This window comes from Amblyomma mixtum, chromosome 7, assembly GCF_055824585.1.
Source record: "Amblyomma mixtum isolate Tamu chromosome 7, ASM5582458v1, whole genome shotgun sequence".
NCBI lineage: Eukaryota > Metazoa > Arthropoda > Arachnida > Ixodida > Ixodidae > Amblyomma > Amblyomma mixtum.
This window is the reverse complement of record NC_143018.1, coordinates 4,373,772-4,398,375: the sequence shown is the minus strand read 5'-3', so window position 1 is coordinate 4,398,375 and position 24,604 is coordinate 4,373,772. Positions and strand designations below refer to the sequence as shown.

Below are 24,604 nucleotides of genomic sequence, written 5' to 3'. Positions count from 1 at the left end.
TCTTCAGTGTTGCCATATCAAATGCCAAAGCGTCATTTATTGCTTAGTTATTGTGTACGCGATAGACTGATCGCTCTTTTTTGTATTATTTCTCCACATTAGGCATGAAGTCTACGCTGACCAAAAGTGGTACGTAAATCTGCTTTTCTTGTTTTCAGAGGATGATACTTCTGTAAAACCGTAATAAGCAGGCTATTTTTTTTGAATACTTATTGTTATTGAACAATTTATTGTTACAGCACCACAGGTATCTGATAACCACTTAATGAACATCAGTGTTGATAATGGGCGATATCACTTTTCTTCGGGCTTCTCTTTGGTTCCTCCCTTTATTCTGACAATTTCATCCAGACACACTGTAAAACATTATTGGTTTTGCCGAGGTTTTGCAAAAATGCGCTGCATTAATTCTCGGGGACACCACCTGGTGCACCTGAAGGTGGGATGATCTTTAGTTGTTAAGCTTTTATACCTTATAGAACAGACGGCGCACACACATTCAAAGCGGTGCAGATGTCGGTGAGACAGCAGTATACGTTCCCATATACGTGGACTCAAAAACCTGATAGAAAAGTGCTTCCCCCTCCCCCCCTCCCAGAAAGCTGGTTTTTCCAATGCGGGCTATATGGACCATTTGGCACGTTAACGTAAAAACTAGTATTTTGAGTATTGCGTGACCAGAAATACTTCCGTGGTTACCGGAATCACGAGTGATCAATGTGGAAACTTTTTGGGCATCAACCCTCTACAGCGCAAGACTCACATCACTCTAAAAACGAAAATAACTCAGCAATTAAGACGTAGAGCCACATGTGAACTACCATCTTATTCCTGTACCCGGCTTGTGCATTGCGGACCTTGATGTGCGTAGTGGCTTCTGGCTTTCCGGGCACTGCGTCTTGCAGGAAACATGAAAAGCGTCTAGTTGTTATCATTATGGTCGCAAGATTTTTTTATGTTTGCGCTTTGTTCCTGCTACTTTTTTATCGCGGACAAATGAGGTTTCTGAGAAGAAAAGTAATGATTAAAAAGCACCCGGATGTGTTGGTCATGTCATTTTCGTCTTTGCATCCGTTAGTTCGGTCCACTGCATTTCCCTCTCAGCTCGCAATCAGTAGCCGGGGAATGACTGGCAATTCTTTTTGGCTGCACATTTTCTGCGTAACTTTGTTTTATTTCGATCTTTGCGGAGAGGTAGTCAGGGGTTTTCTCGACGCACTAGGCCAGTCGCAGGTAATGACGTCTATCGCGGCCTGTTTCAGCTGGCAGTGTAAACATAACGGAAAGCTCATTTTTCTGCCAAGTTTATCTAAAGCATAGACCAACCCGTAAGGCTCTGCGCTTTTTTCAGAATAAATGGTCAACAGGAATCCTGTTGCAATTCCAGGACAGGTAACAGACTAACAGACAGGCTAACTGTAGTTTCGCCCACGTGCCTGTTTGTCGTTGTCCTGAGCACAAATTATGAAAATGAGCAGCAGTTTTTGAGCGGAGACACAGCAAACTGAGGGCGAGAAGCCCGGTTTTGTCAAATGCCCCAAAGGGCTAATTTTACTTTAGAAAATTTACTGCCTGAGTAAGAATTGCCTAGTTCATGTATCAATTTCTGTTTTCTTTTTTTTTATTCGCAGGATCCGGGTGAGCAGTTTTTCCTCTGTATTTATTTCCCCTTCAAACCCTGGAGACATGAACATTAATGTTATTCTGCAGCTACTGCTCCTAGTACATGTAGAGGCTGCATAAAAGTTTTTAGGCCGTAGAGACTGCTTTTCCCGCACTATATTGTTCCAGCTCTGACGACCATGGGACTAATAAGAGAATTACACTTATTCTAACGCCTGCAGAGACACGAAATTCGAGCCTGGGAATTTTGATGTCTCCTCTATATACTTGCTGTAGTGGAAGTTATTTGAGATGATAGCATGCTTTCCTTATGTACAGCGGAAATTAGTGCACTGTTTAGAGGAATAGAGAATACAAGTGGTCAGTTAGAGTGCTCGAGAGAAACAAGCTTCCGCACAGGCAACTCAGTCCGGCTCTAAGACCGAAACAATTGCTAAATGATGGCGTTCTGTTGTCTAACCCTCTAAATTGAGAGAGAGAGAGAAAAAAAAAGTTTATTTACACAGGATTTCGGGGCATGCCCCAGGGTCCCCGCACGACCCCACTGCTCTCAAGTGTTTATGTTCCTGAGGTCCATAACACTCGCAGCGCGGCCGGTGGCGATGGTCTGCACGGCCGGGTCCTCCGAGCGCAGCAGGGTCTCCCAGTCCTCCCAGGTCTTGAGGTTCTCTAGGTCCCGCGGGGGAGGGTACACCGGGCATAGGAAAAGGATGTGGAGGGAAGAAGCGAAGGGTTCTGGACATAGGGCACATGCGGGAGTGGGAAAGGATGGATGATAGTGGGCTAGGTTAAGGGGTGAGGGGAGAGTGTGTGTCTGTAGTCTGCGCCAGAGTGTTGCGTGTTTGTAATCTAGGGAGGGGTGGGGCGGTGGGTAGAGGTGGCGTGAGGCTTTGTATGCCTGGGTCAGCTCAATGAATGTGCGCATGCGCTCCTTCGTGAATCCCCGATCCGAGACCACCTGAGCCCGGTTTAAAGAACCTCGGGCTAAAAGGTTGGCAGCCTCGTTTCCGGGATTCCCGGAGTGCGCAGGCACCCATATCAGCTCCACATGGCGAGGCGGGGGTGCATCGGACGAGTCCAGTATGCCAAAAGCAGGGACATGAACTCGGCCTCGAGGAAAATTTCAAATCGCAGTTTTAGAGTCACTTAATATCGGAGTGGAAGCAGGTCCAGCTGCAGGCCGCCTCGAGACCTAAAAACGTTCTTGTAGTCCGCGGCAGGAAGTGGCGGCTGCTGCCGTGAACGCTGCGCAGCTGAGCACGTTGCTTTCTGGTGCGCCGACTTGTCAAGGCATGCAGGCTTGTGGGCACCGGTAGCAGAGGCTGCGGCCTCCTGGCTTCGGGTTGCTGAATGAACGTCCTTGGAGCGGGCAGCCACACCAAGGATGTGAGTCCAGTCCCTTGGGTCATAGTCTCGGGGGTTAATAACTTCTCCCTGACCCTGTACCTCCATGCTGGCGTTGGTGGCGGAAGCGTCCGTCGGAGTAGGCCTAGCTCACAGCGGAGTGAGGCCTAGCTCAGGCGAAGCGGTCACAGAGGGAAGAAATGGGGGCCGTGCGTGCTCGAAAAATGGCACAGTCGGGCCAAAAATTGATGAAGTGCGGCGCTCACCTTCACAGATCAGTGGGTGGCGAAATCTGGGCCGATGATGCTGGCGATTGGCGAATTCCGTCGTTTTTGCGCGGAGCCGATGTGGGTTTCGTCCATACTCCACGGCCCCCTAGCGGGAAGTCTCTAAATTGAACAGAGGCTGGCGTAATGCTACTGTTGGCATTTTCTTAATGGCTGCCCTGTCAGAAATCTGGCCAATGCTGGATAAGTGGAAACCACCATCTTGGTGGATTATGGTAGTGGGAACTGGTGGATGCTGGCATAATGGCAAGCTGCTATGGCAGCATAATGGCAAGCCGCTATGGCGGCATAATGGCAAGCCGCTATGGCGGCATAATGGCAAGCCACTATGGCGGCATAATGGCAAGCCACTATGGCGGCATAATGGCAAGCCACTATGGCAGAATAATGGGAAGCCACTATGGCAGCATAATGGCAAGCCACTATAGCGGCATAACGGCAAGCCACTATGCCGATAATGGCAAGCTGTACACTGGAATAGTGACGGACTGGCGAGCTGCACTTCAGTCATTGGATGTGATTGTTCCTGAGGTGACACGAAGGCGCAATACAGGAAGCACACCAGTATGGAGGTTCAGGGCTCGCAACACATTTATTTTAAATTTATGTAATATAATCAGCCTAAGTGCTGTCATACAGCTGCGCTAGAAGGCGGCACGGCTGCGATGGAAGGCGGGACGGCTTCCACATCTGCAGGCGAGGATTTTGCTTTTTCCGCTTTGCCCCGCTTCCCCTGCCGACCAGCTTCAGTGAAGAAGCTGCGAAGATATTTTCGCGCCGCCCCAACCCTGGTGTGAACAGGTGGCTCCGGAGCAGGATGCAGCGCAACATATTTCTGCAGACAGTCTGAAAGAGTAACGCAGGTAACACAAATTGGGTCTCAACTTCATCTTCTTCAGAAAATGTGGCCTATGAATAAGTAATCAGCAAACACAACAAAATTACAGTAAATGGCACCAAAACTTTCAGTGCTCAGCACAAATAAATGTGGCACCATATGATAATGGCGTTTAGAGTAAAATACAGTAAAACTCGTTAATTCGAACTCGAAGAGGACCGGAAAACTGTCCGAACTAAGCGAAATTCGAATTATGGCATGGGCGCTAGAATGAGCGGTCATTGCACCCTGCCGTGCAGGCGGAACCCAAAGCAGTCACATCCAGACGTGTTATAGCTAGGAACTACTACACGTTCGTGGCAGGCGATTCTGAGAATTAGACTAGACAGAAGAGCTGCAAGGGGAAGAGCTGTGAGTTACTGACTTATATTTACAGCGAATGTTCTTTGGCAAGTCAGGCCTGTGGGCTGGGAAGGGGGGGGGGAGTGGGGGGGTGTCAACCTAAATTTGGAGTCAACTTAGAAATATACATATGTTAGGATGGGCTAGGAAAGGAAAGAATAAGAGAGCCCACAGTAGGACTTCAACTTCCAAAGTGCGCTTACTTGCAACTGCCTCAACCTTCTCCGGCGTGGCAGGCATTTTGCTGACTGAGCCTGCCATGCTCCTGCATGCCTGGCCCGTGAGGCTGCGTGCAGCAGCCTCCTCCCGTGACCAGACCACTCGGGCCATTTCTAAAGTGAACTTTGCGTCCGAGCGGTTTTGCAGCAGGAAATTCCATTTGGCCTCCGAGATCGAGATTTCTGGGTGCACCTGCACCTGCAGTCATTAAACAACAATCAGTGGCTTTTCTCCATACTGTACTTTATAACAGTGATACAGAGGTTTTCAAACCGCTGACATGCACAGTGAGAGGGCAATGAGGCAGTCTGCCAGTGTATCTTGTCAACGCTAACAGCTGATGGCAAAGTCTGAATAAAACACAAATGACAGAAACAAACAGACATTGATTGAGAGGACAAAACACAAAGTGACAGTGAAAAAATGCTATCTGTTCAACGTGTACACATCTTTCCATGGAAGCAGTTCACCAACTGTTATATCCATGGCGACATGGAATATGAGGAAACGTGGTACAGAAGTCCTGCCAAAATCCTTGGGGCATACCTAACACCAGAATGTTCATCCACCTTCCATATTCCAAATCCTCATCTACCTTATCAGTCTTTTCCACACATGCTACATTTAGGAGCACCAAATTAGAGACCACCAGACCAAGAAACAGAGAATAGAAGGCAATATTGATCCTGAAAACACGTCCCAATTGAGTAACACAGCCCTGAAAAACAAGCAATGAAGCCAGTAAAAAGCCGCGCTTCCGAAATGATCAAGGTTCAAGCAGGAAACTTGACCTCAGTTGCTTCCTCATAACTTTCCCCTTCATAACAAGTGGGCTATGGATTCTCCGTAGTTGCTTTAACCTAGTCAGGAGGTGCCCGTATAGCGTTTGTGCGAGTCTTTTTTGCATTCCTCATGGAAATTTTTCCCCACAATGCAAGTTAGCACATGGCTGGAGATGGCAAAATCTGAATTAAAGACACAAGTTACATGTACAAGCGTTACCAATCCTGGTTATGTACCTGCAACATGCAGAATTGACATTTCTGCTGCACCAGCATGTGCATCCACAGAACAAGAGGAGAAATATGAGACACAAGCGCTGGCTGTCAACTGAAATTTTATTGATGGAAGCCACACTTTATAACAGCGAGGAACAAATGGGAGTGATACCATTGGGGATGATAACAGCATCAATGAACGTAAGCACAGGCAAGCAACATAAGAAGATCAATACATACCATAACACAGAGAAAAAAAACTCAGTTGTTGACCTAAAGGGGCAACTACTGCAGCAAAGAGCAATAAAGACAGGGCATGCTAAAGCATCTACCGCCTTACACGGTACGCTTCCAAGCTTACACGCCGTCTTGTCGGCACTGTGACCGAGAATCTAGATCTCTCCCAACCGAACCACGCATCCTTTGCACTTACTAATGGGTGCAACCAAATCAGTGTACTTGCGTCAGATAAAACATGACACTCAGTTCATCAAGTGTTCCACACGAGTGGTTCATGTCAGCCAAACTGGCCAGTGCATTGATGAATGTTTGGGGGAGCATGCCCAAAATTTAAGCGATTTAATGGACAAGTATGCACATTTGGTAGCACACATTAAAAAGTGCAAAGGGTGCATGGTTCGGCTGGGAGAGATCAAGAATCTCTATATAAGTGCCGACGGCACGTTACCTTGGAAGCATACCATATAAAGAAATATGGCAGTAGGTGCATTGGCACCACTCTTCATCGTTCTTTGCTGCAGAAGTCAACTTTTGAGAAGTGGCCAATGATTGAGTTCTTTTGTCTGTCTGTGTTTTGGTATGCATTGATTTTCTTATGTTGCTTGCTTGCGCATTCATCGATGCTGTTATCATCCACAATTGTATCACTCCCATTCTTTTCCCACCTGTTCCTCGCTTTTATAAGGTGCTCGCCTTCCATCAATAAAATTTCAGTAGCCATTTAGCGTTTCTGTCTCACATTTCTCTTCTTGTTCTGTGGATGCATGTGCTAAGGCTGCGATATTTCTTAGGTTCAGAATGCACCGACTCGCCCAGAAAGAAGTTTCAGTGAAACAGCAACTGTCCCTCCTGTGCGTTGCTGGCAGCCAAAATGCCATCTAATGGCTGCCTCGGCAGTAATCAAGGAGCTCGTCCCAAGGCAAGCCATCCTGTGAGTACAGAAACGGACATGCCACAACAATATTGTGCGTCTTCTTTCTCATCAAGAAATGACAGTGCAAGTGACAGTAGCTAGCACAGCGTGCCTTTATGCAAAAGCTGCGAGACCCAACAGAATAGTTATCTGTGCTTCCAGGACAGAAAGCTAATTTTCGAAGCAAACGGATCACTACGCTAGGCAAACCCAGTTTCGCGGTGGGCCCAAGTTTCACCTTCAAATGACGTTAAGCTTCGAAAGCAAAGGAAAGGCACATAACTGGCCCCCTGGGACAGTGGACACCTTAGTCGTGCTTTAAGCTATGAAACCGACGGAACCGGACCTTGGAAAGCAAAGGAAAGGCACAGTGGATAGTGGACACGTCAGTCGTACTTTAATCTATGTGGCGGTAGTGACAGATGTGCGCTGCACGTGTTGGCATTGACAACATTGTGGCAGAAACACGGCACCGAAGCCATAGGCTGTAGGCATTCATCGTGTTCACTGGCATTGGCAACATTTTAGACTTCGATGACTTTAAGGAAAGGAAGTGCGCCTAACTGGCTCCCTGGACGCCTGACTCGAGCTTTGAGGTACGTGGGGTGGTGAAAGATGTGGGCTGCACGCATTAGCGCTAACATTTTGACAGACACGTGGCACTGCAGCAATAGGTCACAGCGTTCATTGGGTGAGCAAACTCTCGCGATCAACCATTAAATGCTACCTCCCAGGGTGAGCGCGCTGCCTATCCAGTGTATGGAACACCCTGAACGTTTACAGACTCCAAGCCACACATAGCTGCCGATACGCCATAGCTTTCGCTCTCTAACCAGGATCAGCAGTAGTTGAGCCGCAGCTTTTTTTTATACACCCCCATGGAACAAGACAAAGCATGTGAAAGGAGAAATATGCCAACCAAACAAAACATGAAAACACAAGGACAGAACAACAAAGGACAAAGGCTAGACTAACAACTGAATTCTTTATTGAGCACAGACCGCCAGGTAATCTCTACGCATGCGCCAAGACAAGATATACACTCAAACATGTCCATTCAAATAATCAAATTCTTTTGTCGTCAGCACAATCGATGGCAAACTGACGCAAGCATCACCTTTTTCAGATACTTAAAAGTGCCGACGATAGCACCGACGACAAAAGAATTTATTTGAATGACCATGTTTAAGTTTCTGTCTTGCCATGGTGCATGCGTAGAGATTACCTGGCAGTCTATGCTGAATAAAGAATTCAGTTGTTAGTCTAGCCTTTGTCCTGTGTTTTTCTCTCCTTTTGTTTTCGTCTTTTTTTGGTTGGTATATTTCTTCTTTAACATGCCATACCAACAGGCCCACCTTTCTGCCCTGCTCTAGACAAAGCAGTCTTAACGAAGTATTACGAAAGGGGCTTAGTACGATATGTAACTTGCGAACTCTTGCTACTGAAGTAAACATGTACATGCTCACCTGTTCATTCACGGCATCAAGTGTGTTTATTGGCAGGGCAGCAGCAGCGCTTGCTTCTGCAGTGGCTTCCTCTGCACATGCTGCGGTCAGAAAATGTCCACTTTTGGCATGAAATGCAGTTTGGCCAACCCAGAAATCATGACCACGAGTCAATAGATAGGCTGCGGAAACCTGGAAGTCCGCTACCGATCAAAGCTAGGACTACATCATGGCACGGGTTGCCCTGCACACAGAAGTTGGGTGCAGTGCTGGAGATTACTACCTCCTGCCCTGCACGCATGTGGCAAGCAGCAGCTAAGAACAGCTCTGCTTCATCTCCCATCGCAAGCAGTGGCTCAGCAAGGGTGTGCTTAATCCTTTTATCACAACATACAGCAGGAGTGTGCAGAAAAGATGTGCAGTGCTTCTGTGACTCTCGAAGTCTCCATGCTGAAACCAGTTTCTTTGGCCAAAACAGGTCTAGCCACCATAATTAAGGAGTTTTCACTGTGCACAGTAGCCGACTTCAAGGTTTCTGCAACTTACCCATTGTGCAGGATGCGGAAAGTACACGTCTATTAAAAAGTAGAAATGGAAACAACGCTGGTCTCTGATGGATGAACAAAACACTAGACTCACCATAGGGTACCGCAACTTCATCTGGAGATGTAAAAGACAGGGCTGAATCACCATGTGAACAAGCAAAACCAATCTCACTACAGGTCACTAATGGTTTGAGAAAATCTAACACTCACCACAATGCATATCAGCTTCAGCTGCAAATGTGCCAGCCAGGGCAGAGCCACCATCTAAACAAACAAAACCATTCTGAAAAAAGTACTGTACAGCGTTTCGCTGCATTTCTGGCTAATGAAAATAACACATTACACATGAAACCACTGTGGCTTTCAATTAAAGCCTTAAATTCAAATGTCCTATTGACCTATGCATTGTCCTGCATCAATACAGAATGTTTCCTGAGCATATCAGGACTGCAGTGCAAGGGTTCAGAAGAAAGTTAATGCCTCGTGCCTGTATCATTACCCTTTTACAAAGGGTATTCGCTTCACTGTATCCCACACAGCGTCAACAGCGCAAAACAGAGCAGGTAGGCATAGGATTAGCCGCGTGCAGCCTTTCATCATGCTCCATGTACAACAAATTGCAGCCACTGTGATGTTGCTGCATGTTCCAACTCTCGTTGAATGTTTGACTAAATCCCATCTGGTGAGGGGGGAACACAACCGCAAATAGATGAACTCTCCAAATTAGAGACAAGGAAAAGAGCTGTCTTGGGGTCCGCATGCGTCTCTTGTTCAATATGAGCATGAATGCCTTTACTGCCATATTGGGCCTTACCACACAATATGGAGGAAGAAAAGAATTTTGGAAAGGCCGTTAAGTCACATTTTTTCAGGCCAAACATGAGGGCCCCTCCTTACTTATTGGCCGCCGTTTCGCTGTGTATGCGCAGCAAACACTCTTGCAGACAACGCTGCGCTCAAAATTATTGCCTGTGCCATCGGCCAAAGACTCCCTGTAGTCCATGCGAAAACATGAGACTTAAAGCACACTTTCTGTCACACAATCCAGATAGCAAGGGCCTCTCCTGAGCTTTCCTTCCTCCATGTCATGCAGTGACTACTACAGATAAGTCATCTCCAGTGAGAGATTGGCAATGGCTCCCAGAACACTCTAGTTAGACACTCTTTCAATTTCTTTTTTTGACCAACCATGCCCCATAGCATTCCAGGTGAGCAGGGAACCCATGCAGGCCCAAAAACATCAACCGTTTCCTTTTTTTCTGATATGGCGAGCCGCCGCGGTGGCTCAGTGGTTATGGTGCTCGGCTGCTGACCCGAAAGATGCGGGTTCGATCAGGCCGCGGCGGTTGAATTTCTTTGGAGGAGAAATTCGAGGCCCGTGTACTGTGCGATGTCAGTGCACGTTAAAGAACCCCAGGTGGTCGAAATTTCCGGAGCCCTCCACTACGGCGTCTCTCATAGCCTTAGTCGCTTTGGGACGTTAAACCCCATAAACCAACCAACCAACCAACCTGATATGGCGAGTGTTCGTTCATTTGCTGTTATACTCCACTGTACAAAGGGGCTTCATATCACCATTCAGAAATTAGCTTCTCTTTGCAAAGGTAATTGCTACCCAGGTTCCTATTCTTACTTTTACCTCTCAAAGAACCAGCCCTCTTGGAGACTTGAAATGTTGCCCAATTATCATATTTACTTGATATTAATGAGCACCATTTCCCCAGAAAAGTTGCCTAAAAATGGCCCCCTCACAATCTTCACAGCTGGTCTAAGACTGCTTTGCTTTGCGAGCACAACACCCGCTTATACTGCTTCAGAAAAATGCTTCGAGGGATCCAGTGCACAAAGGATAAAGTAAGATTACTAGCCTTAAGGACTGGCCTCAGCTAATTCACCTTCTGTCCTCATATGCCTGTACTCTTAATGTTTTAGGGAGCTGGAAATATAAATTAGCAGTTAGAAATGTACCTGCAGGGCCAGCAGCACTTGTGATGGTCGTCAACACCTCTTCAGGAAGTTTTGAGCCTGCAAACAATCAAGCGAAACACAGATTGCAGTTTGCTCTAGTCTGACAAGATATCAAGGAATATCACAAGTATTACCTGCGTCCAAAGAGGGAGGCATGATGTATTCTGCAATGACCTCACCACGCTGCTGGCCCCTCTGAATGCAGCTGGCTATTTCGTCTGTGGTTATTGAAATACACAAAAATATACACTGGGGAATGACAATACAGTGTACCAGGGAATGGCCCCCATTACATAAAAGGTACAACCGTGTCTGCAAATGGCTTCTGTTTATCCCTTCCTAGCTCATAAAAGCTTCTTTTACAGTGAAAGTGCATCTCTGTCATTAGAATTCAGCAATCTACAGGAGGTATTCACTGAGGCCGCGCTACCAGACGGCGCGAGCATCGCCGCGGCAAAAGCGCCATGTTTGCGGTCGTTACACGCCAGCTCGTGCAGTAATCACGGTACGCCGTGAGGTACCCGGCCTGAACTGTTAGTGATCCGCAACATATTTGCACGTTGTTAAATGCATCAGTGACCGCGTATGCTTATTGTGCATGAAGTTTGCAGCAAAATTCCTCTGTGCCGTGATAACAGAGCTGCCTCAACTCGGCAGCAAAACTGGCTGGCTTCACTGCACGCAAAAATGTACACTACTTGCAGCTTTTAATATCAGTTGATAACTGTCAGCTAGTCATGCAGGGCACATCGTGGATAAACAGCACGATTAACTACCGAAATTCCTAAACTGGCGCCGCAAAAACCAATAATTCCAGCGGCAGAACGGTCAAACAAATGCTCGCAGCACGAACGTCAGACCCAGCGAGAATATTTTGCAGTTTTTATTGTAGCTACGTAGCGCTGCTTCGAATGCACAAGACGTCTAGCCGTAGCAACACGTCACTTTCAGCTGATAGAGGTGACAAGTTAAGCTACAGCTAAGCGAACAGACCCTTCGAATTACTCACCTCTCCAAAAACGGCACTTCGGCCTTCGGCACCTCGGCCTTCGGCACCCTAAGCAAGGCTCTTGGACTCACCCGCTTGTCAAGTAATTGCACCCTCTCATAGGATTGTATGCTTTAATTCCTTGGCCTGTCAGCAAAGTTAAGCCGTGCACAAGGTGGGCCTCGATACCAGTGAATTAAACACGCGGCAGCAGTCCTGTACGTCGCATACCATGCCGGCGCCTTCGCATTCCCACGGGGGGTCGACCTTTTCACAAAGTAGAACCTTCTGAGCGTGCCCGCCCTTTTCTGCTTCGCACAGTTCAAGGAATATTCACTCAGTCACGCGGCTGTACGGGCCGGACAGAAATTATCTGCGGCGAGACGCGAAATACACTCACATTTCACCCATCACCAGCTATTTAAACGCTGCGGGTGGCTGCGGCGGACGCGCGCGCGACCACCACCATGGCGAATGCCGCGCCGGCCGCTAGCGCCCCTTGCGGATGACGTCATGTGAATACCTCCTATTGATAGAGGCCAACAGCAAGTCAGTGTACCTTTAAACAAGTCACTCTATATATCCGCAAGTTTATTTGCATGAAGCAAGATTGAGATCAGTAAAGAGGGGAGCATAGTTTGAGCCTTGCAAGGAATATTGAAGTAATCATAACGCCACGAAATGCCATAAATTTGCTGCACTTTATATTTACACCTGCAGGGCCTCATGAATACTGTTATGTATATGACAAATAGAGTACTCAGGCAGGAAATAACTACTGCATCTGCCCGAGAAAGCTGAAAGGCAAACAACTTCAACTTCCTCTTCTTCCAAGGCATGTGTTATTGTGATCATCTCAAGAGGAAACGAGTTTCAAGTATTATGCCACCTGACTCGCAAAAATAAAACCAAAGATGCTCACCAATTTTTTCTAGCAGGGTGCTAGTAAGTTGCCGATTTAACTCATTGGCAGCCTGTAATTCCTTTTTCAGCCGCCGGTTTTCTTTTTCCTTGCGCACCAGGGCATCCTTTACGCGGTCTAGCTCTGCCGTCTAAAAATTAGAATGCACAAAACCAATAATGTTGACAAGAGAAATAACATGCACCAATATGTTGCCACGAGTGATGCTGCTCGTAAAGTAAAAAAAAAATCCTCCAATAAATTTACCCTGTTTTGCTCGTGCTCCTCGATGATTTCAGTATGGAGGCTGCTGCATGCAGCTTTCTGCCTCTTTAGCGCTTCTTTGCGCTGTGGCAAGCTCTGCTATAGAAAATACAGTGACTTGACTTGTTGGTAGAGTACAAGCCTACAGAATACAAAGAATCCACATCAGACAGCATGCTCACCCGCTTTTCACCTGGCACCCTTTTATCTTCTTCCTCGGTCATGATGATGCGCGGCAGTGGTTCTCGCATCAGCTTTATTTTTTTTCGCAAGGAATCAAGACTATCTGAAAAGAGAATGTTGTCCAGATTTGAATTGGTTGCATTCATCGGTTAAAATGTGGCAACTTTCGAACTTTAATACAGGTATCAGATGAAAAACTTTGCATTGCTAAACTTTGCAGCGCTAAGCTAAACTTAGCGCTTGCCAACACCAAATGTGTCTAACTCAAAACGACACAATATTACACAATCTGTTTCTGTACATCGACCATCGGTACGGCGGTATCGGTTATCGCGGTTGAGAACATGTAAGATAACATTTTCTACACTGTAGGTATTGGTATTGTAGGTACAGCCAAGTGTGGGGACACAACCACATAACTTTACTGCTTGCACTTCGCCTGGTCGTCGCCCTCCCAGCAGCGGACCAATAACTAAACACATTCGAACGCAGCCATCTGACCACGGCCGCAAGGCGAACACGGCTGTGAAAAGCGCTTGTGAAGAGCGCTCGAGCAGAGTGCTTAGAAGCAAACCAAGCGAAATGTTAGCGTAGCTGCTCTGCTAAGGCCAAACTGTGCCTATGCGGTTCGCATGTCTATTCGGACTGCCGCGGTGGCTCGGTGGCTTTGGCGTTCCGCTGCTGATCCCAACTTCGAGTGTTCAATCTCGGCCGTGGCGGCCGATTTGCGAAGGAGACTAGGTACGAAAACGGCCTTGTGCTGTGCGATGTCAGCGCACGTTAAAAGAACCCCGAAAGGTCTGAATCAATCCGAAGCCCTTCCTTTATCCCTCATGGTCCATGTGTCGCTTCGGTACGTTTAACCCCACAACCCGGTACGGAAAGCGCACACGTCATTACTATGTACCTGCCTGTTTCAATAGCTTGCCTCCTACTGTACTCCGCATGAAAACTAAATACACCCTGAAAAAAACTTTGCGGTATGTCTCCGTGTTGCTTCCTGCCCCGTAGTTATTTCAGCTATTTACTGTATTAATTTCAAATCACTGTAATCTTTCTTGATGTTGTAATAGTTATATATTTGTTTCATTCTGTTTGGTGACCATTTTCTTTTTTTGCAAAGTTCATTGCAACGTCTCTATTTTCCTTTGTTTTGCCAATGTTAGCTGTCTGCCAGGCGCTGCCACTCAAGCCCTTTGAGGCTTTGGTAGGCCTGATTTATGTTGTCTGGCAATTGACGTGAATAAAAGTTCTATCTATCTATCTATCTATCTATTAAAATTGTCTACTCGACTGCGCTCGAACGCAAATGTTGTAAGTCAATGTCAGTACCTTTGCGTCTGTACAGCCAACACCAGCAAAGCGTACACAGACAACCACAGGCCGGGCAGGTGCCAGGCATATTCAAGGCACATTTGCAGCCAACGGCGAATGCTGCTCAGGGCCGGAGCAAACAGCTCGCGCGCGCTGCACAAGCCAGGCGCAGGCTAAGCGCTCTTGAGATACGGTTAAGGAAATTATACAAGGGCAGGCTTACCTCCAAGTGCGAGAACGAATGCTGGGTAGTAACCTTCCACCTCCCCGTTCTCGCTCGACCAAAAAGCTTGCAGCTTTTTCCCACTGTCGAAATCTTCGCTAGTTGGTGAAAAACTTTTGATCAGCCGGACCGGCAGTATAACCTTAAATCGGTCTTCATACTTCACAAATGCTAGCATAATGCCAGAAAAAGCACGTGCACACGTGGTTCGAGGTTCCTTGGTGCAAAAATCTGCAGCCACGGTAACAAAACCTACAAAGCAACGACGGTGACAACAAAGCGCTCGGAGTTTTGTTGCTGTTATTCGGCTACGGCGTGGCTACGGCTGCGTCTGCTAATGGCTGCGTGCGGTATTCGGAACCGAAACCACACCTTGGTTCGGTTCACCTTCGCTAGCAGTGAAAAAAAGCAGAATTGATATGCGGATTGAACCTTATCAATAAATCCCCGATACATTCGTCGCGAATATCATTGGTAAAGGTTGCGCGAAAAAACAGGACAAAAATGAAGAAACACATACGACATGTACACGGCGTACACGTACGTGCGTCTTAATTTTTGTCCTGTTTTCTTTCGCGCAAGTACAGTCTTTGCCAAAAATAACCAAGCTGCATGGTTTGCTCCTTATTCGTATACCAGAGCCCTCACGGCTTCCCTAAATACCAACAGTTCTTTGACGGTGAGTAGAGAGGTACGTTCTTCTTACCATACAGAGATTTACAGCCTGAGGGCTGGCATAATAGCTTTAATATACGAGTGAGAAGCAAACTGGGTATAGCCTGGTTACTTTTGGCAAAGACTGTACATACCTTTACCACAGATGAACCAACTCGCCCAAGAGCGAGTTTTGATGAAACGAATATCATTGCATGACATAGTCAGGCTAGCTGACACCCAGAAAATACTACTCCTTATTCCCCCTCTCCAACAATTTAAGTACAAGGGAGCGTCACATATATCACTGCATGACATTGAGTTATGTCCACGAGAATTCTATAGGTAAACAGGATTTTTACTCGTGCGCTGGTACAATTAATGACTCATTTTCTGAAGTTGATTCTTGCCATGGACAGGGGTACATGTCTGTGCGTTCTAAATAGCCCCAGAGGTTGAGCCTACCCCATCTGTGCTCGTTCGGTCGAAAAGCCCTTGGCGTGCAGTCGGCACCGCGTGTCAGAAATAATCGGGGGCTGTGCCCGCCGCGGTGGCTCAGTGGTTCAGGCGCTCGTCTAGTGAGCCGGAGTACGCGGGTGCGAGCCCGACCGCGGCGGCCGCGTTTCGATGGAGGCGAAACGCAAAAGGCGCCCGTGCTGTGCGATGTCAGTGCACGTTAAAGATCCCTAGGTGGTCGAAATTTCCGGAGCACTGCGGCACCTCTTTCGCTCTTTCTTCTTTCCCTACCACCTTCGTCCCTTCCCTTACGGCGTGATTCAGGTGCCCACCGATATAGGAATGTGAGACAGACACTGCTCAATTTCCTTTCCTCAAAAACGAATTTACTAATCGGGGGGTTGCGTAAAAAAAATCTGTATCATGTCAGCCGTTTGCCGCATAATGTTCTAGATGAGGTCATACGATTCAGCGTTCTCGCGACAGGGATTCGAACCGGCGGCCTATACTCGGGGGCTGCCTAAAAAAAATCGTATCATGGTAATTTGTGATTCTAGAGACTGGGGATTGATTGGTGTGTGACAGGCAATGATGACCACTTAATGAAATCATTGCAATTAATTGATTAATTAAAGAAATAAAAAATGAAAAATGGTTTTTAAGGTGTCAGAATGCCCAGAATGAAAAGCTAACGCTTGATGATGCTAATTAAGAAAAATTATTGTGTGTAATTGATCAATTAATAAATTCAAACAATTAAAAAAATTGAATGCATTAAAAGGTGTCAAACTGCTCAGAATGGAAAGCTATAACCCACTACGCTATCGGGTCATACCCAAAGCGTAGCTTAAGTGTCCTGTGCATTTTTTTCCCTGGTAGTACATTACAATGCGTATCTGAACGGTGCAGGCAAAAGCCAGTCGCGTACGAAACTCGCTCGCGGCCGATTCTGTGTTGTACATGCGTCTGCTAGGTTGCTCGTCGCTGGTGCCGGTGCGGAACTCACAGCATCCGCGATTACGTAATCCACTGAGATCGTACTCTGCCGCTCATACGTATCCGAAGTTTAGTGACGTTGACAATGTCTGGATCTGCTCCTAAAAAACAGCGTAAGCATTATCTGGAGCCCGGCGCTTACTTTGACGTGCCGTGCACAACTCTCTGCAGGCGTCAAAAGGGCCATTCTTTGGCAGCCGCTGTCGATCCGCTGAGTGCCGCCGTGCTCACGATCAAACCTCCAAGTGCTCAAGGTGTCTCCAGCGGTCCGCCAAGCGCACCTCCCACTGAAAGTACCGCGTGGGACAACGCGAACGACACAGCGGGCAATACGGAGCCGAGGGATGAACTGCAATGCACTGATTACCCGGACGTTCTGCCCATTGAAGGTACCGCGCAAGACGGAGCCAGCGATGCTGCGGCCGACGTAGAACTTCCAAGCTACGACTTACAAAAGGGCGAGTTGCAATTAGGAAGTGACACTTGCACCGACGCCAGTTCTGATATGAGTGGTGACATGAGCAGTGACTACGACTTTGAAAATGAATTGCAACCAGAAAGTGACATCTGCAGCAACGCCAGTTCTGATTTGTGTGGTGACATTGGGATCAACAGTCAGCAGAACTTTCATAATGATGCACTGCGGCCAGAAAGTGACACTTCCAGTGACGCCGGTTCTGATATGGGTGATGTCACTGGTGCCAATAGTGACAGTCTCAGCGAAGAATTTGAGAGTTCTGAAGAAGGAGATGATGAGCTGCCATCATCCTTTGTGCAGTTCAGCAATGAAAAGTTGCCAAATGCAGAGGTTACCAAGATGGGTGCAATAGCTGCTGTTATGGCATATGCAGTATCACATGGCCTAACATGGGCTGCATTGGGGGATTTAACCAAGCTAATAAATTTCCTTTTTGGACGTAATGTCTTGCCCCAAAGCACATATGCTTTTCGCAAACTGTGGTGCAAAGAAAAAGAAGACGTTGTGCAGTACCATTATTTTTGTGAGACGTGCAGTGCTCTCCTGAATGTCGTTGAGAAGTCAGCACAGTGCCTCAACTGCCGGCACACCAGTTCCCTGCAGACGCTCAAAGACCGCGGCTCATTTTTCATCATTCTGAATTTGCATAAGCAACTCAGCTTTGCAATTGAAAGTACAAAGCCCCAGCTTCATGAAAACCTGGAGAAGCTGCAAGAGCCACGGTCTGGAATTTCTGACATCACAAGTGCTCAGTGCTACAGCAGAATGCGGGAAACACTTGCGAGAGATGACATCACTCTCACTATAAACACTGACGGGAGTCCAATTTGGAAGTCGTCAAAGAGCTCAGTGTGGCCCTTACAGTTCATCGTGAATGAACTGCCACCGCACTTGCGGTTTAAACATCCGATACTTGGTGGGCTTTGGTTTGGCAAGAAGCATCCAAACATGCAGCTCTTCTTGAAGAAGTTTGTGACGGAAGTCAACACTACCGAAGCAGTGAAGTGGACATGCCAGTCAACTACACATTACTCCAAACCAGCCGTGCTGTGCTGCTCAGTCGATGCGCCAGCAAGGGCAGCGGTACTGAATATGGTCCCCTTCAACGGGTACTTTGGATGCCCCTGGTGCTTCATCCGAGGGGAGCATGTTGAAGGTGAGCGTTCCGAACAGTTCGACAGTACTTAGGGTAATTGCTAAACAGTTATCACAAGTATCAGCATAAGCGAAATTGAAAGAGCTTAGTTTTTTTTTGTGAAGTGTGCCAACTTATGGAAACTACTGTTCATGTGATTAAGTGCTGTATTATCTTTTTGCCTTAAGGGAGCATGCGGTATATCACGAAAGAACAGCCAGAAGCCAGAACCACATACATGGTTATGCGAGACATGAAGTTTGCAGAAGATTATGAAGACATAATCAATGGCTTCAAAGGGCCGTCTTCACTCATGAATTTGATAGGTAAGGACATTCTCCTCCTTTCTTCCTATTAGAATTTAACTTCAATTTGCTCTAGTTGGCATGAACTGACTGATGTCACAACCACTGCGTATGTGGTAAGACATATCCGAGGTATGAACGACAGCTTAGTAAAGAGAGAAATAAGGCCAATGGCTCTCACTACATTTATATTCCTCCATGATCAAGTTCATTTCTTGTTTTCAGCATTAAGAACAATGCTGCAAACCACATGCATTTAGGTGGTGAAAGGTAATGTGCAACTTGCGAATTCTTTGCGAAACTCACTTGAGTGGCAGTGCTTGCCGTAATACGTGCAATTTTTCCATGCCATTCTGCCGGGTTGGCGGTGTACCAACGCAGCCAAGCCTGTCATATACACAAACCTAGGTCTGTGCAGCATTTACATAAGCAGAAGAGTTTGACCTGCATGCTTTCCCAACGCTCCAGCCTTTCTACGTCCAGAAGAAGCAGCTTCACTTAAGGTTTTATACACTTGCCAAATGCCTCCACCAAGCCATGGTTTTCCTCATCTATAAAATAATAGCACTCGGCTCCTGCCATCTTTCTTAAACTGTGCAACACTGATTGCAAAAATCGGTTGCTTCTATTATTTAGTTTCTACAGTCCCTATACTATGTTAATTTCTTTTTGTACCTAATTTGTAGTATTATTTTGTCTTATTTTATCCAAATTCAAAACCATGCTTGACTTCATTGGTACATATATCAGTATTTTGCTCATTCCTGTACTTTATCTCATGGCATTGTGCTGTATTTTTACTGATATTGGGCACTCTCTTTCTTTTTCAGGTCTAGACCTTGTCAATGGGTTGAGTGCAGAATATATGCACTCCGTACTGCTTGGTGTTGCTAGACAAGTGACCGAGACAATTTTGTCAACTTCGAACTCAGGTCAACCCTTCTATGTCGTTAAGGCAATGCCCACCATGCGATTCATTTGTGATTCACTGATTGGTGAAAGTTTCTGTAACATTCCTGCTTTTTGTGGCACTGCAGTTATTATTGATTATCATCACTTTTTCAAATGTGCACCTTATTGTGGGGAAATGGGAGCTGAGAAATTGCAGACCATGCACGTGTTATAATCTGTGGCCTCTGATTTTGCTGAGTATGATTAGTGGAAGACACTGTTGATGGCGCCACTACATAGTGTACAAAATGTGGTGAAAGAGTAAGCTGCAGCCGTTTAATATTTACTACTAAGCTGCCTTCCTAGTTGTCGCATTTTGACAAACCATGATGAAATAAGACGGTAGCAGCATATTTTATTATCAACAGGCTCAGCTCAGCGGCTGCTGGGAACTGCTGTGTAGGGAAACATGCTGCATGAAACAAAATGATGAATACACTGTAGAGTGTATTCAGCATTTCGTGTTATTTTTAATGGCTAAAAGCAAGGTTATATGCATGTACGGATATTTATGTATTATGTACAGCGATGCTTGTGCCTTTTTTTCCTTTCATCTGTTGGGATGTTTATATACTACAGGTTATTATCCCCTAGCCTATTCTCTCTGCTCACAAAAAAGTATGCACATTTATTTTGCAGGTCGTCCATCTGCACTTGAAAACATTGATTCACGGCTGTTGGTCATCAAACCTCCACACTGTGTGACAAGGCTGCCTCGGTCAATCAGAGAACGAGGGCATTGGAAAGCATCTGAGTGGAGGCAGTGGATATTGTTTTATGCTCCGCCATGCCTAGACGGTATACTGCACCATGACTATTGGAAGCACCTCTGCAAACTGTCAGAGGCTCTCCACATCCTTCTGCGAGAGGAACTCACTCTGTCTGAAATTGCCAAAGCAGGTAACTTATTACAGGTGTAATTGTTGAATATAGCATAGCTGTGAAGTATCTGAGATAACCATGTAATTTATTAACCATGTAAGATTTTGACCTTTTTGTAGTCTTGCACAACTGTCTGCAAAGCATTTCGAAATATTATTTACAATCAGAAATGCTTTTCCTGCATAGTACATTTGGTATGGTTCATTTTGTGAACTGTGGTTCTAAAATATTTACAGAGGGTACAAACCGGTTGATTACCAAGTATTGCAAAAGTAAATCCTGCCATCTTGTAACCCTTTTTACTCTTTTTTATAGTGTCTTTTATATTCTCTGACGTCATAATATTTGCCATGTTAGGTATATAGCACTGTTTTTGTGCTATTCTTGTAGTTGACTACGGCACTCCTGAAACATTATCCATTGCTTGTCTGTTAGAAGTTGTGATGTGGTAAATTGGTTAGTGATTTTTGCTTAACAGCTAGTGTCATACACTCTTATAGTCTGCTTTTTCTGTAATAGAGAGATTTCATGTTCCTGAACATGGAACTGCTTGTTTTCGATGAACTTTGGCATAGAAAGCATGAAGAAAAAAATCTTCCACTGAGGTGGATTTACAACACCTTGGCTGCGTTTGTTGAGGAAATTTTTAATGGCTCCCAAATTCACCTAATATTTTTTTTTTCAGAGCTGCTTCTGGAGAGTTTCGTCGTTCAGTGCAAGAGTTTGTATGGGGTTGCCAGCTTGACATTCAATGTTCATGTGCTACTTCATTTGGCCAACTGTGCCCGGTCACTTGGGCCATTATGGGCACATTCTGCTTTTGTTTTTGAAAGTGGAAATGGGCACATAGTTCGGCAGGTGTCGGCTGCTAATGGCATCCCTCTGCAAATTGTTGAACGCATTATTATGCATCAACAACTGCACAAGGTGATGAGCAGCAGCTTGCTGTGTCTCCAAGAGAAAGAGTTTTGCATGGGGACCTTTGGGTATCCTCGTTTACAGAAGGCTACGCATGTTGGCAAGTTGTGCCTTTTAGGCAAGGGAAAAGAAGTTGCTCTAAGTGTTGAAGAGCAGGATGCTGTGAATAATCGCTTAGGCATGAGAACATTCAAAGTGCTTCAGTACGAGCGCTTTGTACAAGCAAAGCAGGTCTTCCACAGCATTGCATACAAGCGACCATCCCGTTCTGACTCAACGTTCATCAAAACATGCAGTGGCTCCTACGAGCGCATCGAAAAAATATTGCTACTAGAGGCCAAAACTTGCGTCTTGATGTGCAGACCAATAATCATTGCAGACACTGCTGCTGCCCCATCGCACATCAAAGAGTGCTTTGTATCATCTGGCAGAGCACTTACTGTGGTACTGCCGGAGGAAGTGGCCGACTGCTGCCTTTTCATTGAATTTTTGCAGGAGGAAAAGACATTTATTTGCGACTTGCCAAATAGAATAGAAAGGGATTGAGATTAGCTGCAACTGGGTTCAAGCCTCTGCTCACATGCTTAGGTCATAAAGCTCGTAAAGCCCGCAAACTTAATAACCTAGATTATCACAATTCTTTAAGCTTATAGCCGTAACACAAGCAGAGTTGTACCTGTACCTAGGAATAACAGTGGCTAGCAGACTTCCATGGTCTGGGCATATTCTAAACCACTTCATCTTTCTCTCCTGTGTATACACATCGTCATCACTTGGGCTGTTTGCTTGGGGCACATCTCTAGCTGTGGGTTGGAATAAACCTGGTTGGCAAAGTGCTGCATTACACGAGGTGGAAATGCCGGCTACAATTTCCCTTACTTGCACAACACATTCCTACTTCCACCCATCAAAAAATTGTGCCAGCTTTTCAACATTTTAAGTTCGCAGCATTTACATAGGTCCGTAATGCCTTTAATAAGTCTTTCTTGCCATCAACCATAGAACAATGCAGTTAGCTGTGAGAGCCCGTAGCAACTGAATACTATGCGAATAAATTCATGAATCTACTCTTAGACCCTGCATATTTGTCATTAGCTGTAAATAACAAACACACATTGGCTTCTACTCCTCATGTACCACAAATGCACTGATTATTAACATTTTTTTCTGAGTTACCCTTATTCGTATTATGTACACCCTTCTTGATCTTGCTTGAATTGCCGCATGGCCACAGTGTACTTATGTATGTTTGCTTCACCCTTTTGTAATGCCATGTAATAATTTGCTTGCCTTCTTTTGCTATGTAACCATAATGTCCTTCTGTTCTTTTTGCTCCCCCTTATGGAATACCCCACCTAGGGTCCCTTAAGGGGCAATAAATGGTGATGTTAACTACATGTTGAAAATATCTGCAGAGATTTACTGGGATGTGTAGTTTATGCAAGTGAATGTATAATAAAAGTTATGCATATCCTAGTGCAGTAGGATTCACGTGTGCTGCTTGGTGTTTATGTGTAGAAAGTATGCGAAACAATACCTAAAAATGGATGCAGCTGAAATTCTGTCCAGCTGCATCCTTACTTCATGCCTTTTTTTTCCTTTTTTTTGGGATCTGTATAGTAAAAGCTGTAAATACTGTAAACTTAACGCATATTTTCACTTTTGCCTTTGAAGGGGACAGACTCTGCGGACTGTCCTGCATAATTTTTACTTTGTGGTTTTCATTTATATATACAGTGTACTAGAGAATACATTTTTGAAGCAAATCTGTCCTTCATGTCTTTATACATGCTCTAGATAAATGCAAAATTTGTAGAGTGTTTATAATATTAGATGCACACACTGTAGTGTAATAAATAACAGTGTATAACACTTCATTTTTCTAATAAATTTTCTTTACCTGAGGGCGGCTACTGCTGACAGCTATTCTCTGAGGCGTTATCATCAAGAAAAGAAAATTGATCAGTGGATTATTTTCAAAAATTTTACTTTCCGAAACCTGGAAATGCAGTATATATTTTTTTTTCGATACATGGTATTAGCTTGTCAGATCGCGCTTTTCGAGTTCGATTTCAAAGTGGGTGTTAAGCTGTATTCTGCAGAAAAGAAATAAATTAGAGTTGTTTTTATGCTCCATGCATATTTAAACTTTTCCTGCTGATAGTGCTTATCACACGGTACTGCACTAGAAAACTTTGCATACATACTTTGTCTTTACCCATCGCAGTTATCTTCGAACGATTACTCAACGTATGTTTGCGCAATAAAAGGACGGGGTAGACAGCCTTAAAAGGAGACGTCCCAGCTGACAGCGGTATCCACTGCTGCGCCAAAGGCGCGTTTGCGAGCTTTTAAAGTGCTTCGCGCTGAGTGGGGGCGTGGCTAGGCATGCGGTGAGGCTTTCGCACGGCTCCTGCTTTTCATTCTCGGGGTGGCATTGCAAGCAAATTGATAGACTGCGCGGAGCGTTTAATTCTACCTGTAAGCAGAGTAAATGGTTCACCTTGCATGAAAACGGCCGCAGTGTTGCTGCAGTGCTTTCTTAAAAATAAACAATGTTTATGTCGGTATAAAATAGTCGTAATTTAATTTACTGAACTAAAATTGAAGGCTCTTGTTTCGTTTTCGACGTAAAATTCGCGCTAGCGTCGCGGCTGCAGCCGCGCCGTTCGCTGCGGTGCGCCGAACTCGTCGACGTAGCCGTCGCTGCGGTAGTGTTATTCACGAGTTCGCCAGCACTCTCGCCTCCAAGACCGCTTGAAACGTGCTAGTACTGCCTGGAGACCGCCCTCGAGGCCTTCAGGGACTGGTCGGCCGGTCGCCTTTGTATGATGGCGTGAATGCTTTCGAGCGCACATATGTTCGTAGTCCTTGGCTCTTCGCTCAGTGCCACGACGGGCCTGCCAGCGGTACTCTTGACCAGTGTGTGCCTGCCGTGCTCGTTGAAATCGCGCTTTCCGAGGTAACCGAGTGCACCGCGTTTCGCGTGTGGGGCGTCGCTCCCACGCGCACCCCGTCCGGGCCCGTCAGCCCGTGACGGATCCCACTAAAAACGTTGATACTGCACAGTGGGCATCAAGCACAATGCCATGCAGTGCCCAATCCTTAAAAATGCGGAAAAACTCAGCCTAGCC

General features: G+C 45.9%; 1 protein-coding gene across 1 annotated transcript; it reads left to right on the top strand.

Annotated features, from left to right (window-relative positions):
• Positions 1–15,218: 15,218 nt before the first annotated feature.
• On the top strand, positions 15,219–22,016 carry LOC149334823 (uncharacterized). Its single transcript, XM_089553676.1, has 6 exons — positions 15,219–15,235; positions 16,973–18,435; positions 18,603–18,740; positions 19,550–19,667; positions 20,308–20,570; positions 21,238–22,016. The coding sequence occupies exons 1-6, from the start codon at positions 15,219–15,221 to the stop codon at positions 22,014–22,016; spliced, it is 2,778 nt and encodes a 925-aa protein (XP_089409802.1).
• Positions 22,017–24,604: the final 2,588 nt, after the last annotated feature.

Excerpts from the sequence above, each read along its gene's own strand:
- LOC149334823 (XM_089553676.1), top strand. Across the intron at positions 19,668-20,307 it reads TCAGGTCAACCCTTCTATGT|AGGTCGTCCATCTGCACTTG; the intron begins CGTTAAGGCAAT and ends CATTTATTTTGC. Across the intron at positions 20,571-21,237 it reads GTCTGAAATTGCCAAAGCAG|AGCTGCTTCTGGAGAGTTTC; the intron begins GTAACTTATTAC and ends TTTTTTTTTCAG.